The sequence below is a fragment of the Spizellomyces punctatus genome (genome assembly GCF_000182565.1).
Source record: "Spizellomyces punctatus DAOM BR117 chromosome Unknown supercont1.3, whole genome shotgun sequence".
NCBI lineage: Eukaryota > Fungi > Chytridiomycota > Chytridiomycetes > Spizellomycetales > Spizellomycetaceae > Spizellomyces > Spizellomyces punctatus.
The window spans coordinates 153,573-172,826 of NW_015971539.1; the positions used below are offsets into that span (position 1 = coordinate 153,573).

At 46.3% G+C, this 19,254-nt stretch overlaps 7 protein-coding genes across 7 annotated transcripts; 4 read left to right on the top strand and 3 right to left on the bottom strand.

Annotated features, from left to right (window-relative positions):
* Positions 1 to 222: 222 nt before the first annotated feature.
* On the top strand, positions 223 to 983 carry SPPG_01739 (uncharacterized protein; the record flags this gene model as incomplete). The annotated part of the gene is made up of 5 exons (XM_016750055.1): positions 223 to 351; positions 414 to 562; positions 635 to 717; positions 782 to 799; positions 863 to 983. The coding sequence occupies exons 2-5, from the start codon at positions 479 to 481 to the stop codon at positions 981 to 983; spliced, it is 306 nt and encodes a 101-aa protein (XP_016610692.1). The 5' UTR covers positions 223 to 351; positions 414 to 478.
* Positions 984 to 1,765: 782 nt separating this feature from the next.
* Positions 1,766 to 2,182, bottom strand: SPPG_01740 (uncharacterized protein; the record flags this gene model as incomplete). The annotated part of the gene is made up of 2 exons (XM_016750056.1): positions 1,766 to 1,819; positions 1,889 to 2,182. The coding sequence occupies 2 exons, from the start codon at positions 2,180 to 2,182 to the stop codon at positions 1,766 to 1,768; spliced, it is 348 nt and encodes a 115-aa protein (XP_016610693.1).
* A 183-nt stretch (positions 2,183 to 2,365) lies between these two features.
* Positions 2,366 to 3,652, bottom strand: SPPG_01741 (uncharacterized protein; the record flags this gene model as incomplete). Its single annotated transcript, XM_016750057.1, has 1 exon — positions 2,366 to 3,652. One exon carries the CDS (start codon positions 3,650 to 3,652, stop codon positions 2,366 to 2,368), a length of 1,287 nt encoding a protein of 428 aa, XP_016610694.1.
* Positions 3,653 to 4,837: 1,185 nt separating this feature from the next.
* On the top strand, positions 4,838 to 6,373 carry SPPG_01742 (uroporphyrinogen-III C-methyltransferase). Its single transcript, XM_016750058.1, has one exon. It carries the CDS (start codon positions 5,002 to 5,004, stop codon positions 6,265 to 6,267), a length of 1,266 nt encoding a protein of 421 aa, XP_016610695.1. The 5' UTR covers positions 4,838 to 5,001; the 3' UTR covers positions 6,268 to 6,373.
* SPPG_01743 (uncharacterized protein) lies at positions 6,287 to 8,075 on the bottom strand. Its single transcript, XM_016750059.1, has 6 exons — positions 7,605 to 8,075; positions 7,444 to 7,544; positions 6,964 to 7,381; positions 6,634 to 6,895; positions 6,470 to 6,577; positions 6,287 to 6,395 (listed from the first exon to the last, which is right to left on the bottom strand). The coding sequence occupies exons 1-6, from the start codon at positions 8,050 to 8,052 to the stop codon at positions 6,344 to 6,346; spliced, it is 1,389 nt and encodes a 462-aa protein (XP_016610696.1). The 5' UTR covers positions 8,053 to 8,075; the 3' UTR covers positions 6,287 to 6,343.
* Positions 8,076 to 8,208: 133 nt separating this feature from the next.
* SPPG_01744 (uncharacterized protein) lies at positions 8,209 to 9,839 on the top strand. The gene has a single exon (XM_016750060.1). It carries the CDS (start codon positions 8,320 to 8,322, stop codon positions 9,682 to 9,684), a length of 1,365 nt encoding a protein of 454 aa, XP_016610697.1. The 5' UTR covers positions 8,209 to 8,319; the 3' UTR covers positions 9,685 to 9,839.
* A 58-nt stretch (positions 9,840 to 9,897) lies between these two features.
* SPPG_01745 (uncharacterized protein) lies at positions 9,898 to 11,281 on the top strand. Its single transcript, XM_016750061.1, has 7 exons — positions 9,898 to 10,107; positions 10,175 to 10,239; positions 10,300 to 10,427; positions 10,494 to 10,584; positions 10,656 to 10,876; positions 10,934 to 10,959; positions 11,020 to 11,281. The coding sequence occupies exons 1-7, from the start codon at positions 9,962 to 9,964 to the stop codon at positions 11,045 to 11,047; spliced, it is 705 nt and encodes a 234-aa protein (XP_016610698.1). The 5' UTR covers positions 9,898 to 9,961; the 3' UTR covers positions 11,048 to 11,281.
* The last annotated feature ends 7,973 nt before the right edge of the window (positions 11,282 to 19,254 follow it).

The window sequence follows — 19,254 nt, forward strand, 5'->3', positions numbered from 1 at the left end:
CCAATTGTATTGAGAAAAAAGCGAGTAACAGTATCAAAAGACAATTTCCATATATTCTCTACCCAAACACCCAACAACATCAAAAGATCCTCTGCCCGCAAGAGTCCAAAACCCGAAGCCCCATCGGAGTTTAAACAACACGCATAAACAAGTATTGATTATGTCAGCGTGCAAGATGGGGCCATAATGTGTATATGAAGGAGGCGAAGGAATCAATTTTTGAACAAAACACAAAACTAGATAGCTCAGCTTCTTGCCCTCAGCCTCTCGTCCCAGATTTTTTATAAAGAGCAAGTGAATTGTTTGTGGTTTGTGAAGGTTCATCCTCCTCTTCCACCTTCTTGAGCTTTGGTAGGTTTCATTTGGCGGCGGGATTTTCGTCGGGTTTTGTTAACCTCGCTTTTTCAAACTAGGATCTATATCTCTTTTTTGAAAAACACAAGTTTTGAAATAAAAAAAAAAAACAACAACAACAACCATGCAAGCCCAACCTCAAATGACGACTGTTCAACCCGGGTACGCCCCCCAACCCGTCGCAGGGGCCGCTCCCGGTCAAACCAACGTAAATACGACACATCGTTCTAACAACGCGCTTAAAATGATAGTCATGTACTAATGGATAATGTTGTTTTAGGTTGTCGTTGTCACTCAAGTTGTCCAGCGCCCACCAAAAGATTGGTCTCACAGTCTCTTTGACTGTTTCGGAGACTTTGGAACGTGCTGTTTGGCGTGCTTGGCGCCCTGTTATGTCTATGCTACAAACAAACAATCTATGAACAAGAATGATGGATGCTGTGGGGTAAGTAGTCTTTTTACGTAGTTTGTAAAACACACGGATCTTGATCATCTTTTTTTTGGCTAGGACTGCTTCATGTACTATTGCGCCGCGCAATGCGGATGCGGACCTTGTATCGGATCAGGTGGCCGTGCGAGCGTTCGGAGCAAGTACAACATTACTGGCGACTCTTGCTCAGATTTCGTAAGTTTTCAAAAGGATTTTTTTTGTATTCTATCGTTAATGTGGTTGGCTAAAACATTGACTTTTGTAGTGTGCGCACTGCTTCTGCGTCCCTTGTGCTCTTACCCAAGAGAAGCGTGAGATTGATGGCATGATTGCAACTGGAATGAACTAGAGTGACCGGTTCACTCTTTTTTTGTGTTTGTATGCTCCAATATAATAAAAGAAAAAGTTTTGTATGCTTGAATAGAATTAAACAATAAAAACACTTTGGCGGGGCTTGCGATGTGATGGATATCCAATGACGGATATCCATCACTGGTCAACCCTGCGAGTAGTTTTGTCTCATCAAAACTTGCCGCCTTAATGATGGAGTCTACTTTTTGATATCGTTAATTTGCAAAGCCGCCAAGAATCTACTCCTCTTATGATCATGGGCACCAAGTCCAAAGTAACACTGACAGTCCTGTAACTCGTTTGCAACTCTACAAGCTTATTTCAAAAGACCTGGTAAATAACATTTTAAATTCTGTGTTTGGCAACTTGCATCATTTTGCAACTCAATCAGAGTATACTTGTTTTTCATTACATGCCATCCATCCAGAAAACATGATGAAGGTCAACAGAACAATCTCCCGCAAAGAAACAACCCACTCGGGATCCTCACAAAACATCCCCAACACGCCCAGCTTCTTTGGAACGCAGCAGTATGAAAAAGAAAAAAGAAATACCAACATATTCATGCTCGTCCAGCAATATATTTCAAAAGTATATTTACAAAAACGATAGTACAACAGGAATGTGCATTTACACCTTGTTGTCAGTCTCAGTCTCATGTCTGTGCTCGTGCATCATCTTTCTCTGCATATCAAATGTGAGCAAAAAGGACTTTTAGAAAAAACAGCTCGAGCCGCACAAAGGCGCCCCTACCTTTTCCTCAACCTTGTCCACCTCACGCTTGGCCATCTCTCTCCTTTCTTCTATGAAATGCTCGTGCCGTTGGTCGGCCGTCAGATGGGACGCCAGGTGATGAGAGTGTTCAGTGTGGTGGATGGCGGCAGTGTGGAGGTGGGGGAGGGGGGGAGGAGGCGAAGGGGTGCGGAGCGGATCCTTTTCCGGCATGTGAAGAGTTATAGTAGATTGAAAGTTGCTACGGGTGAGGTACTGATCACCTTCCGGGTGAGCTTTGTCATTTCTAGAGGCCAAAATCCTCTTACGCGACATGACAAGGGCCTGACTCACTGACTCTGAACCGAGTCATTCAAAAATAATGGGAAAAGAAAAATATTGCCATGCTGATACAGGTATATATTTGCCAAAATAACCCAAAATAACCAAAAATAATAATAATAATTTTACAAGAGAAAAATGATATACAGGAAATGCAAGTGTGAGACTGCAACCACCTCATTCAGTGGCCGACAACCTCTCCCGCAAAATCTCAACTTGCTGCTCCAAAGCCTTCAAAAGAGTAGCCGCCTCTGAACTCGACATGGCCTTGACCTGCTCCCGGAACGCGGCATGCTCAGATTCCGACAAGGGTTCGGGTGACATGCATACGCGGATCGGAGAGGCGGCAGTGACTTGTCGCTTGGACTCTGATTCGTCTGATGTGTAGCCAGAATCTGTGCGTTGGCGCTTGCGATTCGCAAGGTCGGACGCAGAAGAGGGGGACAGGGGAGAGGTGGAAATGTGAATCGATGGGAATACGTGTGGTACTTGCGCTTGTTGGGTTTGTGGGGATGCGATTGGCTGTTGTTGTGCGGGTGCTGGAATCTGAGACGTGACGCGGGGAATAGGCACACGGTCGGTGGTGCTAGAGTTGAGCAAGTTGGCCGGGTTGGCGGGAATGACAATCGGCGCCACGCTTGTGCGACGGTTCGCGCGATCGATAATGTTGACGGGACGCATGCGGTGATTGGTCTTGAGGTACAGACCACACGCGTTGCAAATGGGTTGTCCGCCGTCAGGCGTTCGTCGCCACAAGGGTGTCTTTGTCGTCCCGCAGTTCACACACACATTGAAGCGTTGATGTCGCTTTTGCGCTTTCGCATCGTCTGACGCCAAAGTAGATGCGGAAGAGCCAAATAGAGTCGCAGCGGACGCTCCAGGAGACGCATTTGCAAATTGTTGCGCTTGCACTTGCTGTTGAATGGCAAGCGCAATGGTTGCAGCCGTTGTCGCGGCCGAATCCAAGCAGTGCGCTTCCAGAGTCTCTGCCGATTTTGCTGCAATCGGAGCCAAAGGGGGACTCAACGGGCTAAACATAACGTGCTGTGAAAGGGTATTGGGAGCAGGTGTAGGAGAAGGGGCCAATGCGGTTTCTTGCAGTGGCGATGGCGAGGGAGATCCGTGTTCAGAACCAGCAGACTGTGACAGGGAATCTTGCGATGCAGTGTCATCAGAGCTCTGCTCCTCGCTGTCCAACTTGTAATCCTGCTGAGACGCACTGCATGCGTCGCTCAGAGACATGTCGCCCGAGAACCAATCCAAATTTCCCGTCAAATCAAACGTCTCTGAAAAGGGCGTCGTCAAGTACATGTCGAGAGGATCCATCGCCCCTACGGGGCTCTGCGGTGGAGACTGCTGCTTGTCGCGCTGAGGGGACCATGTATCATCCAATGCACCGCCGAGGGTATTCAGGTCCACCAGCATAAATGGGTTGAAAAACGTTCCTTCCAGGGTAGCTGCCATGATCTTTTTTTGTTGAGGGTATCGTTATCTTGCTTTTTTCAACAAAATGCTTGCCCACTGCCCAAGAAACAAAAAAGAAAAACCACAACGGGGGGGAAATTTCCCACTAGCTCGCTTTTTATAATCCTCTTAATAACCCCCCCAAACGTCTTTTACCCCAGCCCAAAATCCGTTCTCCCGGGCCTTTCCTTGCGGGGTGGACCGTCTCCCAACCTTTTTTTCAGACGCTTTGCTGGCGAGTCCTTCCGAACGCGCAAAAAACTATTTTTTTTTTCTTTCACATGCGTTGCTTTTTTTTCTGCCGTGACCGTGGGAGACGGGAGACAAAAGTAGAACCGATCCAATGGGAACTGTTTCACGTGATGTGTGACATCGCGTGAGAAGAAATATTTCCTCTTGATAAGATCTATTGTTAACCATGGAGTGAGATCCGGTTCTACGGTAGCGCTTATCTCTGCATCCTTGATCAGAATATTGATCTTGGTAGCCAATCAGATGCGATTAAAGTGAGATGACGAGAGTGATGTGGATGACTGTGGAGCGTACGACATGCGCGTTCCAAAAGTTACCCGTGGAATTTTTTAAACGCCGCATCAGACAACCTTCGCCCCTCTTTTCCTCCACCACCGAAAATGGTAAGAATTTATTATTGGCTGGCAGAATTGACAATTGGTTTTTGGCCGAGAGGAAAAAACAAGGGTCCAAAAACATTGTGAGAAAACTAATGATTTTAAATTGCTTACGTCCATATGGCAATGACTTGCAAGTCCAAAGGGCAATGCAGATGGCAATGTAAATGGCAAATGTACAGAAGGCAAATGCAAATATGGCAAATGCAAATGGCAATGCAGTAGTAAAAAAGCCCAAACTGCAAGGCGATCGACAAGCCATCCAATGCTAAAAGCGCACATGAAAAAGTGTGGAGCAATGCAAATCCCACAAGAAGGGGGATCCCCACAGCGTGGAGAAGGGTACGCGCTCCCCTCCACAAAAACAAAGGGATGCCACATGCGCTGTGCTTCAAGTTGCTTGCTCTCACATGCCAGCTGGAGACATGCTTGTATCACGCTCTATCACGTGAAATTCAACCAATCACGCGCTGACAATGGCGTGATGAATTCATATATCTAAATATGGATAGATGAGATGCTTTATCAAAAGTTTCTTGATATCTTTGACTTGTGTTATCAGCGACTCTCAAAGGGAAGGGCAAACGACGACGACGAACGACAACGGCAACGGACGGCGAATTGTGGGGAGGATTATAAATAGGGCAACGTTTGTCTCCTCCCTCACCTCATCTCTTTTTATTTTAACGTCTCCCACACTGGACAACGAGAAGGATCAGTATGGACGTTTATCCACCCATACCAACGTCGCAGTCTCCACTCAAACTTGTTCTGCGCCCAACACTTCAACGTCAGTGTCTCGTCATTGGAGGCTCTCGCCTTGCGGCAGCCATCGTTCGGTCCGTTTTGGCTGCAAATGCTGTCGTCACACTGGTTTCGCAACGATTATGCAAGGAACTCGCCGTCCGGTCGGCCAGAGGAGAAGTAGGATGGTTGGAAAGACAGTTTGAGGAGAGAGACTTGATTGAAAAGGATTTGGTGTTTGTTGTCGATGAGGATCCCACATGCATTGTAGAGCGTTGCAGGCAGTCCCGGATATGGGTGTCTGCAGTTCGACATCCAGACTTGGGCGATTTCTCAATATCACATGAACCTGTTTCTGAACAAGACGATATTCCAACGCTCTCGGAACCATCGCAACCGCAAGCACCATCACGCACTCCCTCACCCGCACCACCAAGACTTCCTGGCAGTCTCACCCTCGTCGGCGCCGGCCCAGGATCGCCCGACCTCCTTACTCTCAAAGCCCTTACAGCTCTCAAAACAGCCGATCTCGTCGTCTCGGACCGCCTCGTTTCACCCGCCATCACCCGCCTCGTTACCTGCCCCATCCAGTTTGCCCGAAAAGTATGTGGAAGAGCCCGAGAAGCTCAAGACGAGATTTACAAATGGACATTGAATGCCGTAAAGGAAGGCAAAAACGTTGTGCGACTCAAGGGAGGCGATCCATTTGTGTTTGGACGAGGGGGAGAAGAAGTCTTGTTCTTTAGAAAGTGTGGAGTAGAATGTGTAGTCGTGCCGGGCATATCATCCAGTTTGGCCGCTCCTCTTTATGCCGGTATACCCGTCACGCATCGCGGCGTGGCTGACCAAGTCGTCATTGCGACCGGACGCAAAGAGGATGGGTCGGCGCCCACATATCCCCCATATCATCCTCAGCGAACGTCCGTCTTTCTGATGGCCATGGGATGCATCGACAGATTGTCGAAGACGCTGGTTAAAGATTTGGGATACCCACCTGAATGTCCTGTGGCAGTCATTGAGAAGGCAACTTGTGAAGAGCAGCGAGTCGTAAAGGGAACGGTCGAGAGCATTGCTGGACTAGTATCTGGTTTGGGTATAACAAGTCATGCCACGTTGGTGGTGGGAGGTGTGGTCGAGGCCTTGGCGCCCGAAGAGGACGAATGGTCTGACGAACGCTCCAGTGTTACAGTGGATATGGATGTAGATGATACGTGGAGTTCTGCAACTGTCGTGAACGATTAATGGAATGGTCATTGGCTCCCTCAACTTGTAGATTTTGCCCATTTTATATTATTTATCTTTATCTGAATATAAAAGCTTATATTTTGACCCTCAAATGAAAGTTCTTCAACCTTGTCAAGTGGTCGAAACTGACATTGTAAACAAATGGATTAGCTTGATGAAAACATAACAGACCAATCGTCGTAGTGTCATGCAAACTCACCCAAACTTTGATAGCGTGACACCTCTCCCAGAGTCTTTCCAGCCGGTCCACGCCATTGCCGGATCCAGATAATCACAGCGATTCATAAACACCGTGCCAACTTGCAAACTGAAAAAAAAGTTTCAACAAACCAGCTGCCGAACTTGACAAAAGAGACGACTTACTCCTCCCCAATGTTCAACCCCTTTTCCACATCTTTTGTCCAAATCGAGGCAGTCAAGCCAAACTCGGAATCATTCATTAACTGAACAGCTTCCGCATCAGACGCAACTTTCATGATTCCAACCACAGGCCCGAATGTCTCTTCCCGCATGATACGCATGGAGTGGTCCACATTGATGAGAACTTGGGGAGCAACGTAGGGTGTGCCGGGCTTGGCTGATGGAAAGAGGCTTTCGTCGATAAGAGGTTTGGCGCCTTTTGAGACTAAAAATGCCAAAGCGTGGTTTGTTTACAATGCAAAAAGGTACTTTGCGCTCATATATCAAACTTACTAGCGTCCGCAACGTGTTCACGAATGACATGTGCAGATTCAGTCCGTATGACTGGTCCAAGATTGGTTTCTGGAGCAAAGGGATCACCAAGCTTATACCCTTTGACAACTTGAACAACCTTTTCCAAGAACTGATCCCAAACCTCCTGCCGAACGTAGACCCTCTCAATTCCGCAACAGCTCTGTCCAGAGTTGTACATGGCACCATCTACAATATTCTCTGCCGCATAGAGAACGTCTGCATCTTGGCGAACGTAGGCAGCGTCTTTTCCACCCAATTCGAGACCCACGCCAATGAAGCGATCGGACGCTGCTTTGGAAACTTCCTTACCACCACGGACGGATCCAGTAAAGAGAATGTGGGAGAGAAGGGGATGCTTGATGAGGAGCTCGGTGGTAGGATGGCTAATGTGAAGATGCTGGGTCGTAATACATGTAAACAAGGATTCAAAGAGAAGATGGTAGCCAGTTTGCACGTTACCTGAAATACACCATCAGGTAAACCTGCTTCTTTGAAGGCCGCCGAAAACCGTTCAGCACAAGGGAAGGTCTGCGGAGCATGCTTCAAAATAACCGTATTCCCTATTGTCAATAACCATTAGAGATGTTAATACGCGTCGCTCTCAAAGAGACAACACCTACCTGCTAAAAGAGCAGGCACCACCCCATTCACTGCAATCAAATAGGGATAATTCCATGCCGCAATAACCAGCACAGTCCCCAAAGGTTCTTTTCTCATAAACCTTTGAAAGCCCTCCTTTGGCTCACACTCAACGTCCTTTAATGCCTCGGGCGCCACAGACATCATGTACCGCGCACGCTCCTCTAGGCCGCGTAACTCATTATAGTTTTGTTTTAACGGACGACCAATGAGGTTGGCCAGCTCGGTAGCAATATCATCCTTTTTAGATAGAATAGACGTCAAAAACTTTTCCATGATAGCAATTCGCTCCTCGAGCGCTGTTTTACGCCACGACTGAAAGGCATTTGACGAGTGCTTCAAGGCATTTATGGCTTCATCGGGGGATGAGAGGGGAACGGTTTTGTAGGGAGTAGAATCCCCAGGTGAGACGACAGTGTAGCTCTCCATTCTATGCTCAAGATAGCTGCAAGATGAGTGAAAGGGAAACCCACTGCGACGGGATGGGCTTTGTCATTCGGTGATACAAGCTGTTGCTATGGTGTGGCAGACTCATAGCCACCTTGGCATTTGCGCACCTGATAGTTCTCAAACCCAATGTCTTATGACGATTACTTTTTATTTTTACTTGCATCTGTATATAAAGCAAACGTTTTTGCATTGAGCATCTTGTCATATTCATTAGACTTGCCTATTACAACGCTTACGCCCTAATAAATGCGTTTCAACTTTGCCCTAGTTCTTCTCTATGTCGTCTTGCTAGCACTTTCCAAGGAAGCGATCGCAGCAAAAGGCAGTAGCGGCGGTGGAGGAAAAGGCGGTAGCACGGGAGGTAAGGGAGGCGGAACTTCAAGCGGAGGCAAAAACACTGGGAGCGGGGGAAGCACTGGAGGCAAGCCAAGCGGGATTCCCCGGACCTCGCCGGGATCAACAATAGGGAGTGGATACAAGACCAAGGGGTACACACCAGGTGCAGCGACCAACCGCGGTGTATTCAACCCAAGCAATCGAGGAGTTGGATCAGGCTTTTTTGGAAACGGCCTTGGTCACAATCGACTCTTCTGGATAGCGCTGTTTGGGCCTCTGGCTTTTCACCATTGCGGGTACCATTGTCGCTACGGGCAACGATATAACGAGAATGAAGGAAAATACTACGTGCGACAGTATGATCCCTTGGTAAACAATAATACAAAAACTGTTATATACAGCACGGCACGGAATACCGACGACGGTGCCGACAATCGTATGCAGTTTGTCTTTTCTACAGCAAGTTATCCTTCCATTCGCGCCACCTACTATGATTCCTCGAATGTGCAAGCAGCGAGCGGTGAAGGAGATTTTACCTATGGGTTGACGTTGTTCAGGGTATTGGAATACGTTGATGGTGACGGAAACGGCGTCTTTTCCCAAGCGGACAATGTAACCCGTTCGGTGGACCTGAATCAAGGACAGTGGGGTCCTCTTTCTTTTATTGAGAAATTCTCGGATACAAGGCGGTACTATGAAGCTACCTCTGAGATGGTAGCTCCCGTTGCCAATTCAACCCAAAATGTCACTTTTGCTGTGACATTTCGTGCGACCAACATCCTCATAAACTCCACCGACACACTTGTGCTTCCGAACGCGGGAATGATAGATTTCAATATCAAAGGTCTCACACCACAAACCAACGTAGCTCTCCAAGTCCTCCTTCGCTCCTCTGAACAATTCAAGTCAGACCCGAACCCAACTCTAAAAGACGGGAACCTGACCAAAGGAATTGGATTCGGCGATGCTGCCGGGGGCCGCTTTGAGTGGTTTACCACATCGGCGACAGGCTCGCCTCTCACATCCGACAACATTACGAACCCCACTGCCGGCACCACATCCGAAGATACCAGGATAGTCGGCGGCAAGAATGAGACTGTCCAGATGCAAACACTGAACCTTGTATCTGGGTCGGGTAGTGTCAATGTCCGGGCTATATCGTTTTTAGATGAGGAGATTTTGACCCCAGAGTTTAGCTCTGCAAGGAGGGCTATAAGCAAGACGTGGGTTGGGGGTCTAGTGGTTTTCACTGCTATGTGGATGTTACTTTTGTAGATACATTGTATGTAGAAGCGATTTTGGATATTTTTGGATTTTGGTAGATTGTATCTAAAGACTTGAACAAGTTAGCTGACAATTCAATTCCAGTCTGATCATTCGTAGATGCATGTATACTTCTAAGCTACCTGTCCCATAAAGCCCTAAAAGTTGATCAGCTTACGTAAGTCGGCATAAACGGCTGAGGAGGAGTGACGTGACCTTGCGACTTGGCAAGGAAGCCTCAACTCTCAACACTACATTGGAACGAATCCCATAAAAACGGTTGAACGACATGCCAATCATTTACGGCCTGGTCGCCCGAGGCGCCATCATCCTCGCCGAGCATGCAACGACAACAGGAAACTTTACCACTGTCACCCAACACATTCTCGAACGCCTACCGGAAGGCGATTCGAAAATGACGTTTGTTTACGATAGGTTTGTTGTTTTGAATATTGTGTTAGGTGCCATTGAACAGTTGGCTGACGGTATATTGGACTATCAGATATCTATTCCATTACATTAGCCGCAACAACATTACGTATCTCTGCTTAGCTGACGATTCATTTGGTCAGTAGATTGGGCGACCATGACATTTTTTCACACCGAACTTACAAATCTCTTGCACAGGTCGTCGCCTCCCATTCGCATTCCTGGAAGATATCTCCCGCCGCTTCGAAAATGCATATGGAGATAGAGCCCAAACAGCGATTGCATATGGGTTGAACGAGTTTTCCAAAGTGATTGCAACGCAGATGGTGGGAATTGTCTACATGTTGAGCAAAAATGGTCCATCACTAAATACATGTCGTACCACTGTTTAGGAGTATTACTCAAACAACCAGGGTGCAGACCGATTGAGACAGGTGCAAGGAGAGATTGATCAAGTGCGAGATGTGATGGTGCACAATATTGGTACGTCTGCCTATCCTATGAATGAACCAACCGCTATCTTCGCACGCTGCTAACATCATTCCGATGATTAGAAAAAGTTTTGGAAAGAGGCGAACGCATTGAGATCCTCGTTGACAAAACCGACAATCTAAACCAAACCTCTTTTGCCTTCAAGAAACGCTCAACGGCTCTTCGTCGACGAGAATGGTGGAAAAACACTCGGTTGATGATCATTCTCGTTGCTGTTATCTTTCTGGTCATTTACTTTACCGTTGGAGCTTCGTGTGGGTTCCCTGGATTCCACAAGTGCATTGTGGGTAGCTGTTTTATTTTTGATTGACAAGCTTGGTGTTTTAACTACTTATGATAGGGTTCTGACTCCGCCAACAATGTCACGTAAGTCATATCCTAGCATGCGCTGTACGTGTTACACATGTCCCTAACGAGATCCTGTAGGCCAAACTCTGCTCAACTGCTGGAATAACGTCTCCCTTCCGTTGATGAGGACACGTAGATTTGCGTCATTTGCAAGTTTGCCACTTGTGCTTGTACCTCTGTTTGTAAAAAGCGACATATATGTGAATATAAGATCTTGTTTGAACATATTGGGGAGGTTGTTAACGGAAACTCTCGGGTGGACATTTAAATGATTGTGATACGATGGACTATGAGCTGCACCGACTCTGGATACTTGGTGATGAGACGTGAAATTGATATCCTCCTACAGTCTTGTTCACTATAGAGTAATTGATGTTTGTCTTTCTTTTTGTCATATTCGTAACGTCAGTCGTTGATATCTTTTCTTTTCATCCTTTTTTCACAATTGGTCTATGACCAGTGCCAACGCAACTATCAGTCCATCTCAGCCAGGTCCTCCCTCAGCCCGAAGACATATTGGGTATAGCAGCCGCCCCAACCATCGCGACTGCAGTCCATGCAACCACCCACATGCAACATAGTACGATCCAGGTCCTCCCTCAGCCCGAAGACATATTGGGTATAGCAGCCGCCCCAACCAACGCGACTGCAGTCCATGCAACCACCCACTCAGGCCCTCCCTCCGCCCGAAGGCATCATTGGGTTATATCCCTCCGCCCGAAGGCATCATCGGGATATAAGTAGCTGCTCCACACCAGCGCAGACTACAGTCCATCTCAACCACGGGTCCTCCCTCCGCCCGAAGGCATCGTCAGGTATACCTCCGTCCGAAGACATCATTGGTATAGCAGCCGCCCCAACCATCGCGGGTCTGCAGTCAGCGTCAACCGGTGAAGTTCAAAGCAGGGGGACAAGGGAAGTGTGCCTTTTTATAACCGAGGGCGACTGCGCGTTTGGGGTTGTGGGGCAGGGCATGCAACGTAAGCTTTTCTCTCGAGAAGACGATGACGTTCTAGTCCCTTGAGAGTAGCACCAATCGACGTTGATTTGTAGAACGTGCTTCTACCCCTGGCATCTCCTTGACGCGCTCGTTCTTCTGCGGAAATTCACGACGAACCTTCTCGACCGACTGCGACCGCCGTAAAACAACTGGACATTAAAACGACATTGAGCATTGAAAGGCTGTCCATATCCTGCATTGCCTGCTGTTGATATGTGCAAAACGGTCGTTTTCATCCTACTCGAGTAGCGTGGGAAAAAGATAAATAAATGACTAACGCGCTCACATAGTCATCACACCTTCAAAAGGGGGTTTAATCCAGGAGGGCGACCGCAGGGCTTCTTTTTTGAACATTCGTACAAAACCTATCTGATCACGATTAACTGCTCAAAGGGGCACTGGAGCACCGACCATCTAGTTGCTGTCGGGTTATGCGAATATTGACAGAGCTTTTTCGAGTGCGACAAACCCCCACATCTAGGCTCGACGGAGAGCGATCCTTAAGCAAAACAAGTACTGGACATCCTTTGCTGTCTGTGCATACGATATTCGTCTTTCATATCGTTCGGGCAGGACCGTGGGAAAATCAAGATAAACAAATGACTCGCTTCATCACGCGTTTACATAATCTTGACTCGCGCGCGTGTGCAAGGGGAACGAACGCATGCCAGGAGGTGAAAACGACGACGATGATTGGGCGTTCATGGCGTGCTCAGAAGAATGACGTACGCAGGATACGGAATCTTCCGCCGAGAATTCCGAATGGCAAAAAAAAGCGCAGTTCCCCAGGGTTATAAAAAGGCGACCCTCTCTCGCATATCCCCGCATTTCTCTTCATCTTTCCTTCCGCCTCGGGATGGCATAAAACTCGCTCCAGCCATGGGTACTGGCGTAAAACTCAACTCGGTCCAAAAGTATACCGGATAACTTTAAAGGCCGTTGTAGTAATGCAACGTGATAACCTCTTTGAGGTGGGCGCCTGGGACTGATCGTGTGCGCGCGCCAGAAATGGTAGGAGCAACGACTCGCCGGAGCCTTCGGGCGATGATGGCATCCTCTTCGGGGGAAGGGCCTGTGATAAAGGATGAAAAGGATGAAAATGATTGCTAGCCAAACTGCCGTTGAAATCCTATCCAGACACACTCTCAAACGAACGCGATATTGCCTACAAGGCAACGCTCACTTTCTTCCCGCGTGGAACCGACACAGAAATACAACCCTATTATCCACCTGTATACGGCAGGATGTTACTACAAGAGTATGAATGGGTGAACCATAGCGCTGACACACACGTTAAGCACGATTCATGAGGGCCGCTCTCGACAAACGAAATAAGTGATCTTGAATAAAACGAGCTGCCCCATATTGGAAGGCACAATTGTGTCGACATCCATGAAACCTTGAGAGATTCTGGGTCCGTTTTCCGCCATAGGACACCATTGAGTGGTCCTCACAGCACTGGATGCGCTGATGTGAACGCTTTTAGTTCGTATCATATCGCTGCACACAATCGACTATTGGATATTTTACTGTTGAACTGCGATGCAAAACTGTTCATTGTTATGTTAACAGATCTGATAAATTGGATTGTTCCATTTTTGTGTGCGGATGCGATGCAGGGCTGCCGATGGATAAAAGGATTCTCTGATTTCATGATTGATAATGCGATCCTGGTAAACTAGATGCCATCTTGAGAATTATGTGATGCTGATTTAGCTGTCTTTATCTCGGAATCCGATCCCTATGATAAAGTCCTGATGCTGATAGTTATAGCCCTGTTGTGGATGAAATAGTTCTTTACTTTCCTGCAGATTCAAGCCGACCCTCTTCCTCGAATCTCTGACGTAGCTGTTCGAAACCAAATTGTCAGCAAATGACTCCAATAAGCTCCCCAGTCGGCCATCAAAGTTGCAAGGTAGGGCATCTATTCTGCAAACCTTATTCGAGGGTGTGGGTTCGTTGATAGTCTATGTCGCAGGCCTGAACCATGGAGATCAGGCATGCTTATAATGCTAATGGCATTTACAACCATGCTTTAAGGACTGGAATTCCGGTTTATGTCTTCTTCCTATGGATATTTGCTTCTCGAGACCACTTTTTTCCTTTGGAATTCCAACACTCCCGCAAAGAATGGGCTATTTCCATCATGTAGCATGTTTCCTCTCAATAGAAAAAAGTATGCCAGAAGCTCTTTCTTTCTCGAACGCACTTTTGCCAACGGTGGGTTCTAATCCTGTTCAAGGTATCGTCTCAACCATAACCATTAGCTTAAGAAAGGAATATCTGTAATTTATTTTCAGTTCGCACACATTCGGGTAGCCAAACATCGTGAAGATTTTAGATCTTTAGAGCACTTTATACATCCTTTGGTACATTATTTATTTTACATGTCCTAGGGTCACCAGCTACTAGATGTTTTTCATTAAACACCTGGGGACAATATGACAGCTGATGAAAGATTGAGGCGGAGGCCAAAATTGATTCATATGCTTTGCTTATTGTCTTTAGAAACAAGCATCTTACGCTGAAAATGGACCTTGAGCGCAAAAGGTGCACAAACCCGCGTCTGGTGAGGGATGCACCCTCCCGACGACAACAGGGAACCCCAAAAAAGAAACGCATCAATTATGATAGATATTAGGAACATGTATGACCAGATGCGCTGCCCAGGGATTTCGTGAAATGATCCAAATGCAAACTTTATTGTTCGCAATTATCTCCAAACGGATTGTACAGCCTGGAACTGATTATCCAGGACATAATATACTTCCAATGCAATTAATATCCAGGATTCATGCTAGCATCGATACCATCAACGTCAATGTATGTGGTCGATGCCTTCTCTCAAAGCACAAATAATTATTGGTTTAAAGGTGCTCTCGATAATCCCACTGCGAACAGTGACAGAGGTGTCATGCCAAGACCATTTTGCTCTCACTCCTTTAATTGGAAAGTGCTGGCAGGAACTGATGATCCAGGTAAGGTTATATCATCGTTTATTAATCACACTCACAAGCTCTCGGTCAATAATTCTGCAGCCTAATGATTGAGTGTGTGTAGTGGGAGTATATTCTAGAATAAGGCTTTGCACCGACGATATCCTATGACTTGCTTGACGATAGGCGAGTCAAAGTTTTTCAATCAGACATTTAGCAATGTTGACTCAGTCGGAGTGATGCATCGGTCGACTTGTCTTGTACTCTCTCGATGATTTCGGAAGTGATACATGTCGAGTGCTTGGATTGTGGGGGAGGACACTTGTTCTCGTTGGCAAATTGGAGATGAAATAGAAGCATTACGTTGGAGCATCATAGCAAGTTGCAACTTTAGGATAAGGTATGCTACAAGTTCAATGTGCATGACATCCCTTGCGCCCGATCTTGCTTTAAGAACAAGTTTCGCGTTACTTTCCAGCTAAACGTCTTAAAGCAAGTATCGAATCCCAAGAGAAACAAAGTTCTAGCATGTGAACATGCTTTGTCGGATCACCGGTCCTATGTGGTCTGGCAAGACTTTTCACCCGATTTATCTATCCCGCAGATTAGTGAGAATGTCCTTTATTGCGGACATCAGATATACTGCTTTTGCGAACGAAATGCGTTATGTACTAGAAGAAACAATTGACATGTAAGCTATGGCAGGGAGCGTTAACTAATCATGCAGGTATGCGTAAGGATGGTATCAGGCCGAAAACATTGTGTTTTGTTTCAAGAATCATTGAAACTATTCACAGAGCATATTGGAGCACAAGTCGCCATCATTGAATAAGGCCAATCATTCGAAGGATACATTTATGCAATCTTGTGTTGAGAAGCTGATGTCTACGGAAAGGCGTTCATAGTGAGCTTTCACATATTGATAACCGACCGGATTATGTAGCAGATGGAGAGAAGGTACTCGAGTGTGCTTTACACATGACGGATGACCAGGAACAAAATTCAAGTTGGCGGAAAAAGAACTGTACAAATGCGTGTGAAGAAAGCACTATGACGCTCGATTTTCTGTTTTCATTTCGGCAAAGATGAACAGCATTAGGGTCTCACAGTTACTAGGCCCAATTTTTTCAACTCAGCATGCAACATTTGCATATAACCATTGAATTCAGAGGCAAACGCTTCAGCCTTAGATAGAACGCTGTAAAGCGTTGGTGACAACGAGACGATCGTGCCGTTGCCAAACTGCCTCACTCAAGAACCTCGATCCTCGTCATGTTGAAATGATAATTGCTAGTACTCGCTCCGATGGAACCGATCAAAAAATAGGATGGCAAAGGTGTCACGAATGATCCGTCAATTAAATAGCGCTCTGATGTGACATAAGTACCGATCTAGATCTAGCTTGCTGAAATGAGTACAAGTGAGGTCATTATAATCATGTCTTCTTTGCATGTTGATTCTTCGCTTGAGACGAATTTTCGTCTTTATTTAATCGAAGGAACCCGAGATTTAATTGATGCAATGGATATCAACAAAGGGGCCAAACTAAATGTCGATATGTTATGCTTTCAACGTGCCTACTGCCGAAAAGGCAAATGTTGCAGCTACAGTGTCAACCGGTCGCACCAGACGTGATGTCGGTGCTCTCCACGCGACCAAAGGATCTCTCTGATGTGGTCGTTCAAGACTGGATAGTAAACAGCAGACGTCAGAATAGTCCACTAAAAGTATTCCACATTCTTTCATCATATTCAGTTCAGTTGGTGCAGGTAAAAAGCACATTCGCAAAGATTATCTCAAGGAGATCACGACACTCTGCTGCAGGACAGGAAATAAACCGTGCAAACAAAAATGGTGTAGACGGCATTTTCGAGATCTGGTAGATAAAAGTGATTTTACAAACCCGTGTCCCGAGTCAGACGTACTCTGGTCATCCGTGGTGAGAGCGGTCAGTTGATGAACGCTGCACACAATGCCCTGATCAGCGGGTGCTAAAAATGTCCCCGAGTACGATTCCTACATCTTTGTGCACGTCATTAGCATTACTCCCTTTCGCGCAGAGCATTTGTTACTAATCCCGAGCCTATAATATACAAAGATATCTCAAATATAATTGATACTGCGGCTCAAAACGTCGGTTTCTCAGAGAATATGACCGAGTTGAAGATCGCTCTTAACGACGCCGATTTTACGAGTATCAGTCTCGTTCTTCTGGCGTGTACAGAGAGTAGCGGCATGTCTGCACAACATCGTGTACTCTTTGTTTGTGAAGCAGAGGCGGGACGAATCTTGCAACCAGGGTGCAAAAAGGCGTTCCTCAGGCTAAATGAGGAAGATATTTGTTATTCCCCACATTTCTATCTTCAGAGTCTTATGTTCGTTTGTATGACAGCCGGATGAATATCTTGTATTCCAAAGGAACGATAATGTCATGCCCGTGCCAGTGTATGACATGCCTATTATCCCTGGCTTTGATGATAAAACTGCACATAGAGATAGGATCCGTTAAACGTACTCGTGAATTTATATTTCCTACCCGCACGTAAAAATATGGAAGCAACTTTAAAACTTAATCGCTTCCATACTTATTTAATTACTAGTCCCAGCACAAATGTTTAAACCAGAGCACGTGCAAACCTCTCACGAGCATTTCGAAAGTGAAGGTTAAAGTTAAAGTTACTGACATAATTAACATACATAGTGTGGCGGTGATTGAAAATGGCACTAGAACTCATTATTATCCGGATTAATCCGGTTAGTCATATCGCATAATCAGCACCCCCTCTGTCGCCCAAAGCGGTGAGGCATGCAGCGGTGTGGCATGCTAATATGATTTTTTTTTTTAAACTGCGGTGAGGCGCATGCCAAAGGTCTATAAAAGGGGGGCCTTCTGTCTCTTTCCTCTTTACCCATCCTCGACTCTCGAAGCATCTGCGCAACGCTCACGCAGCACTCTCAAGTCCATCATCATGAGAATGCCGCTCTGGTGCCGAGGACCTCGCCCTCCCGACAAAAACAACATAACCCCTTGCAAACGCTGCTACTACTATGCTGCAACGATCGCAGGTATGCATTATCTTTGTATTTTCCCACGCGGATTATCCAGTCTAATTCTGATCTACCTTAGTATCTGAACATCCTCCGACAAAAGAATTTCGGAATCAAGGGCTTAGTAGGATTTCTCGCGTGGTGGTGGGCTTAGTTACCCGGTTAGAAACAACCGTAATGTATTGCATGTGTAATTGGGCCTAGTGGTAGTTGGTTGGTTGTAGGGAGGGAATTACTTGGCTTTTCCGAACCGGTTGTCGCCGGTTTATTCCCTGGTGTGGTAGCTAGTGCCAGTTTCTGTCACCTCTGCACTAAAATATATTAATATGAGGCGCCGATCCATGGATCAAACCCTGGGAGCGGGTTTAACTTCATTGAGTAGCAGAATCAAACCTTGATTGTGGGCGTTTTATTTTGTTGGTTATTTATCCGGCTGAAAGATCTCCAAATGAGCGATACCGGGCAATTCAAGCAGCGAGGGCATTTATGAGGCAAGGAATGTATATAGTCGGAGGCCTTTTCCAAGACACGAGAGCATGGATGCGCATTGTGAGCTCCAGCGATAATTTGAAATATGTGTCAAAGACCTCAACGCATCAAGAATGGAGTAAATGGTTTATAGATTGTCGTTTTTGCTTTAACTTGTCCCTGCGGTAATGTTGGGGGTTTTATTCACTTTCATCTGCAAACACGACATCCATGGCAATTACTGCATTTTGTGTGACAGCTTGACCGTTTTCTGCTGAGCAGATTTCCTGACATACTCTGGCCCCAAAGCGGCCTACTAGAAGAGCGCGAATGGGCTTTTCTAGGATACAAACTGCGTTAATGAACCTTGGAAAACTCTGTCACCAATGACGTAGGGCCTATGCGTCAAGCGATTTGCAAAGAGGAAACCCTTGTAACTCTTGAGCGTGAGATAAAACATTGGAGGTAGAAATCGTTCATTGAGGATGGAGAAATCCCGAACAGAAGGGGATTTGTCCGTATTATTGTCTTTTGGACATACAATATTAGTTTGAGGAACGAATGTTTGGGGAACGATATGGATACAGAACTGACTTAATGGATGCTACAAGTACTAGGCAAAGCGGTATTACAAGACGGCTCAGTTGATTGTTTTATGCGGCGTCACTCCCGTGCGATAAACCTGGATGTCTATCGTCTTCTTGGTTCAGTGATTAGGTCAATACCAGCCCTTCTTGCCATCTAAGCCCAAAGCGCGGTTAACACGGGAATGCCTGGAAAAAAGAAATAAGAGCGTGCTATTCGCACAGGGCAAAGCGGTGTCTCATGCAGTCTGTTGGCTTGACTGTACGGCAGGTGCAA

Excerpts from the sequence above, each read along its gene's own strand:
- SPPG_01742 (XM_016750058.1), top strand. The coding sequence starts at position 5,002 with ATGGACGTTTATCCACCCATACCAACGTCGCAGTCTCCACTCAAACTT.
- SPPG_01745 (XM_016750061.1), top strand. The coding sequence starts at position 9,962 with ATGCCAATCATTTACGGCCTGGTCGCCCGAGGCGCCATCATCCTCGCC. Across the intron at positions 10,108-10,174 it reads ATGACGTTTGTTTACGATAG|ATATCTATTCCATTACATTA; the intron begins GTTTGTTGTTTT and ends TTGGACTATCAG. Across the intron at positions 10,960-11,019 it reads GACTCCGCCAACAATGTCAC|GCCAAACTCTGCTCAACTGC; the intron begins GTAAGTCATATC and ends GAGATCCTGTAG.
- SPPG_01744 (XM_016750060.1), top strand. The coding sequence starts at position 8,320 with ATGCGTTTCAACTTTGCCCTAGTTCTTCTCTATGTCGTCTTGCTAGCA.
- SPPG_01743 (XM_016750059.1), bottom strand. The coding sequence starts at position 8,052 with ATGGAGAGCTACACTGTCGTCTCACCTGGGGATTCTACTCCCTACAAA. Across the intron at positions 6,896-6,963 it reads TGAACACGTTGCGGACGCTA|TCTCAAAAGGCGCCAAACCT; the intron begins GTAAGTTTGATA and ends TGGCATTTTTAG. Across the intron at positions 6,396-6,469 it reads GTCACGCTATCAAAGTTTGG|TTTCGACCACTTGACAAGGT; the intron begins GTGAGTTTGCAT and ends TTACAATGTCAG.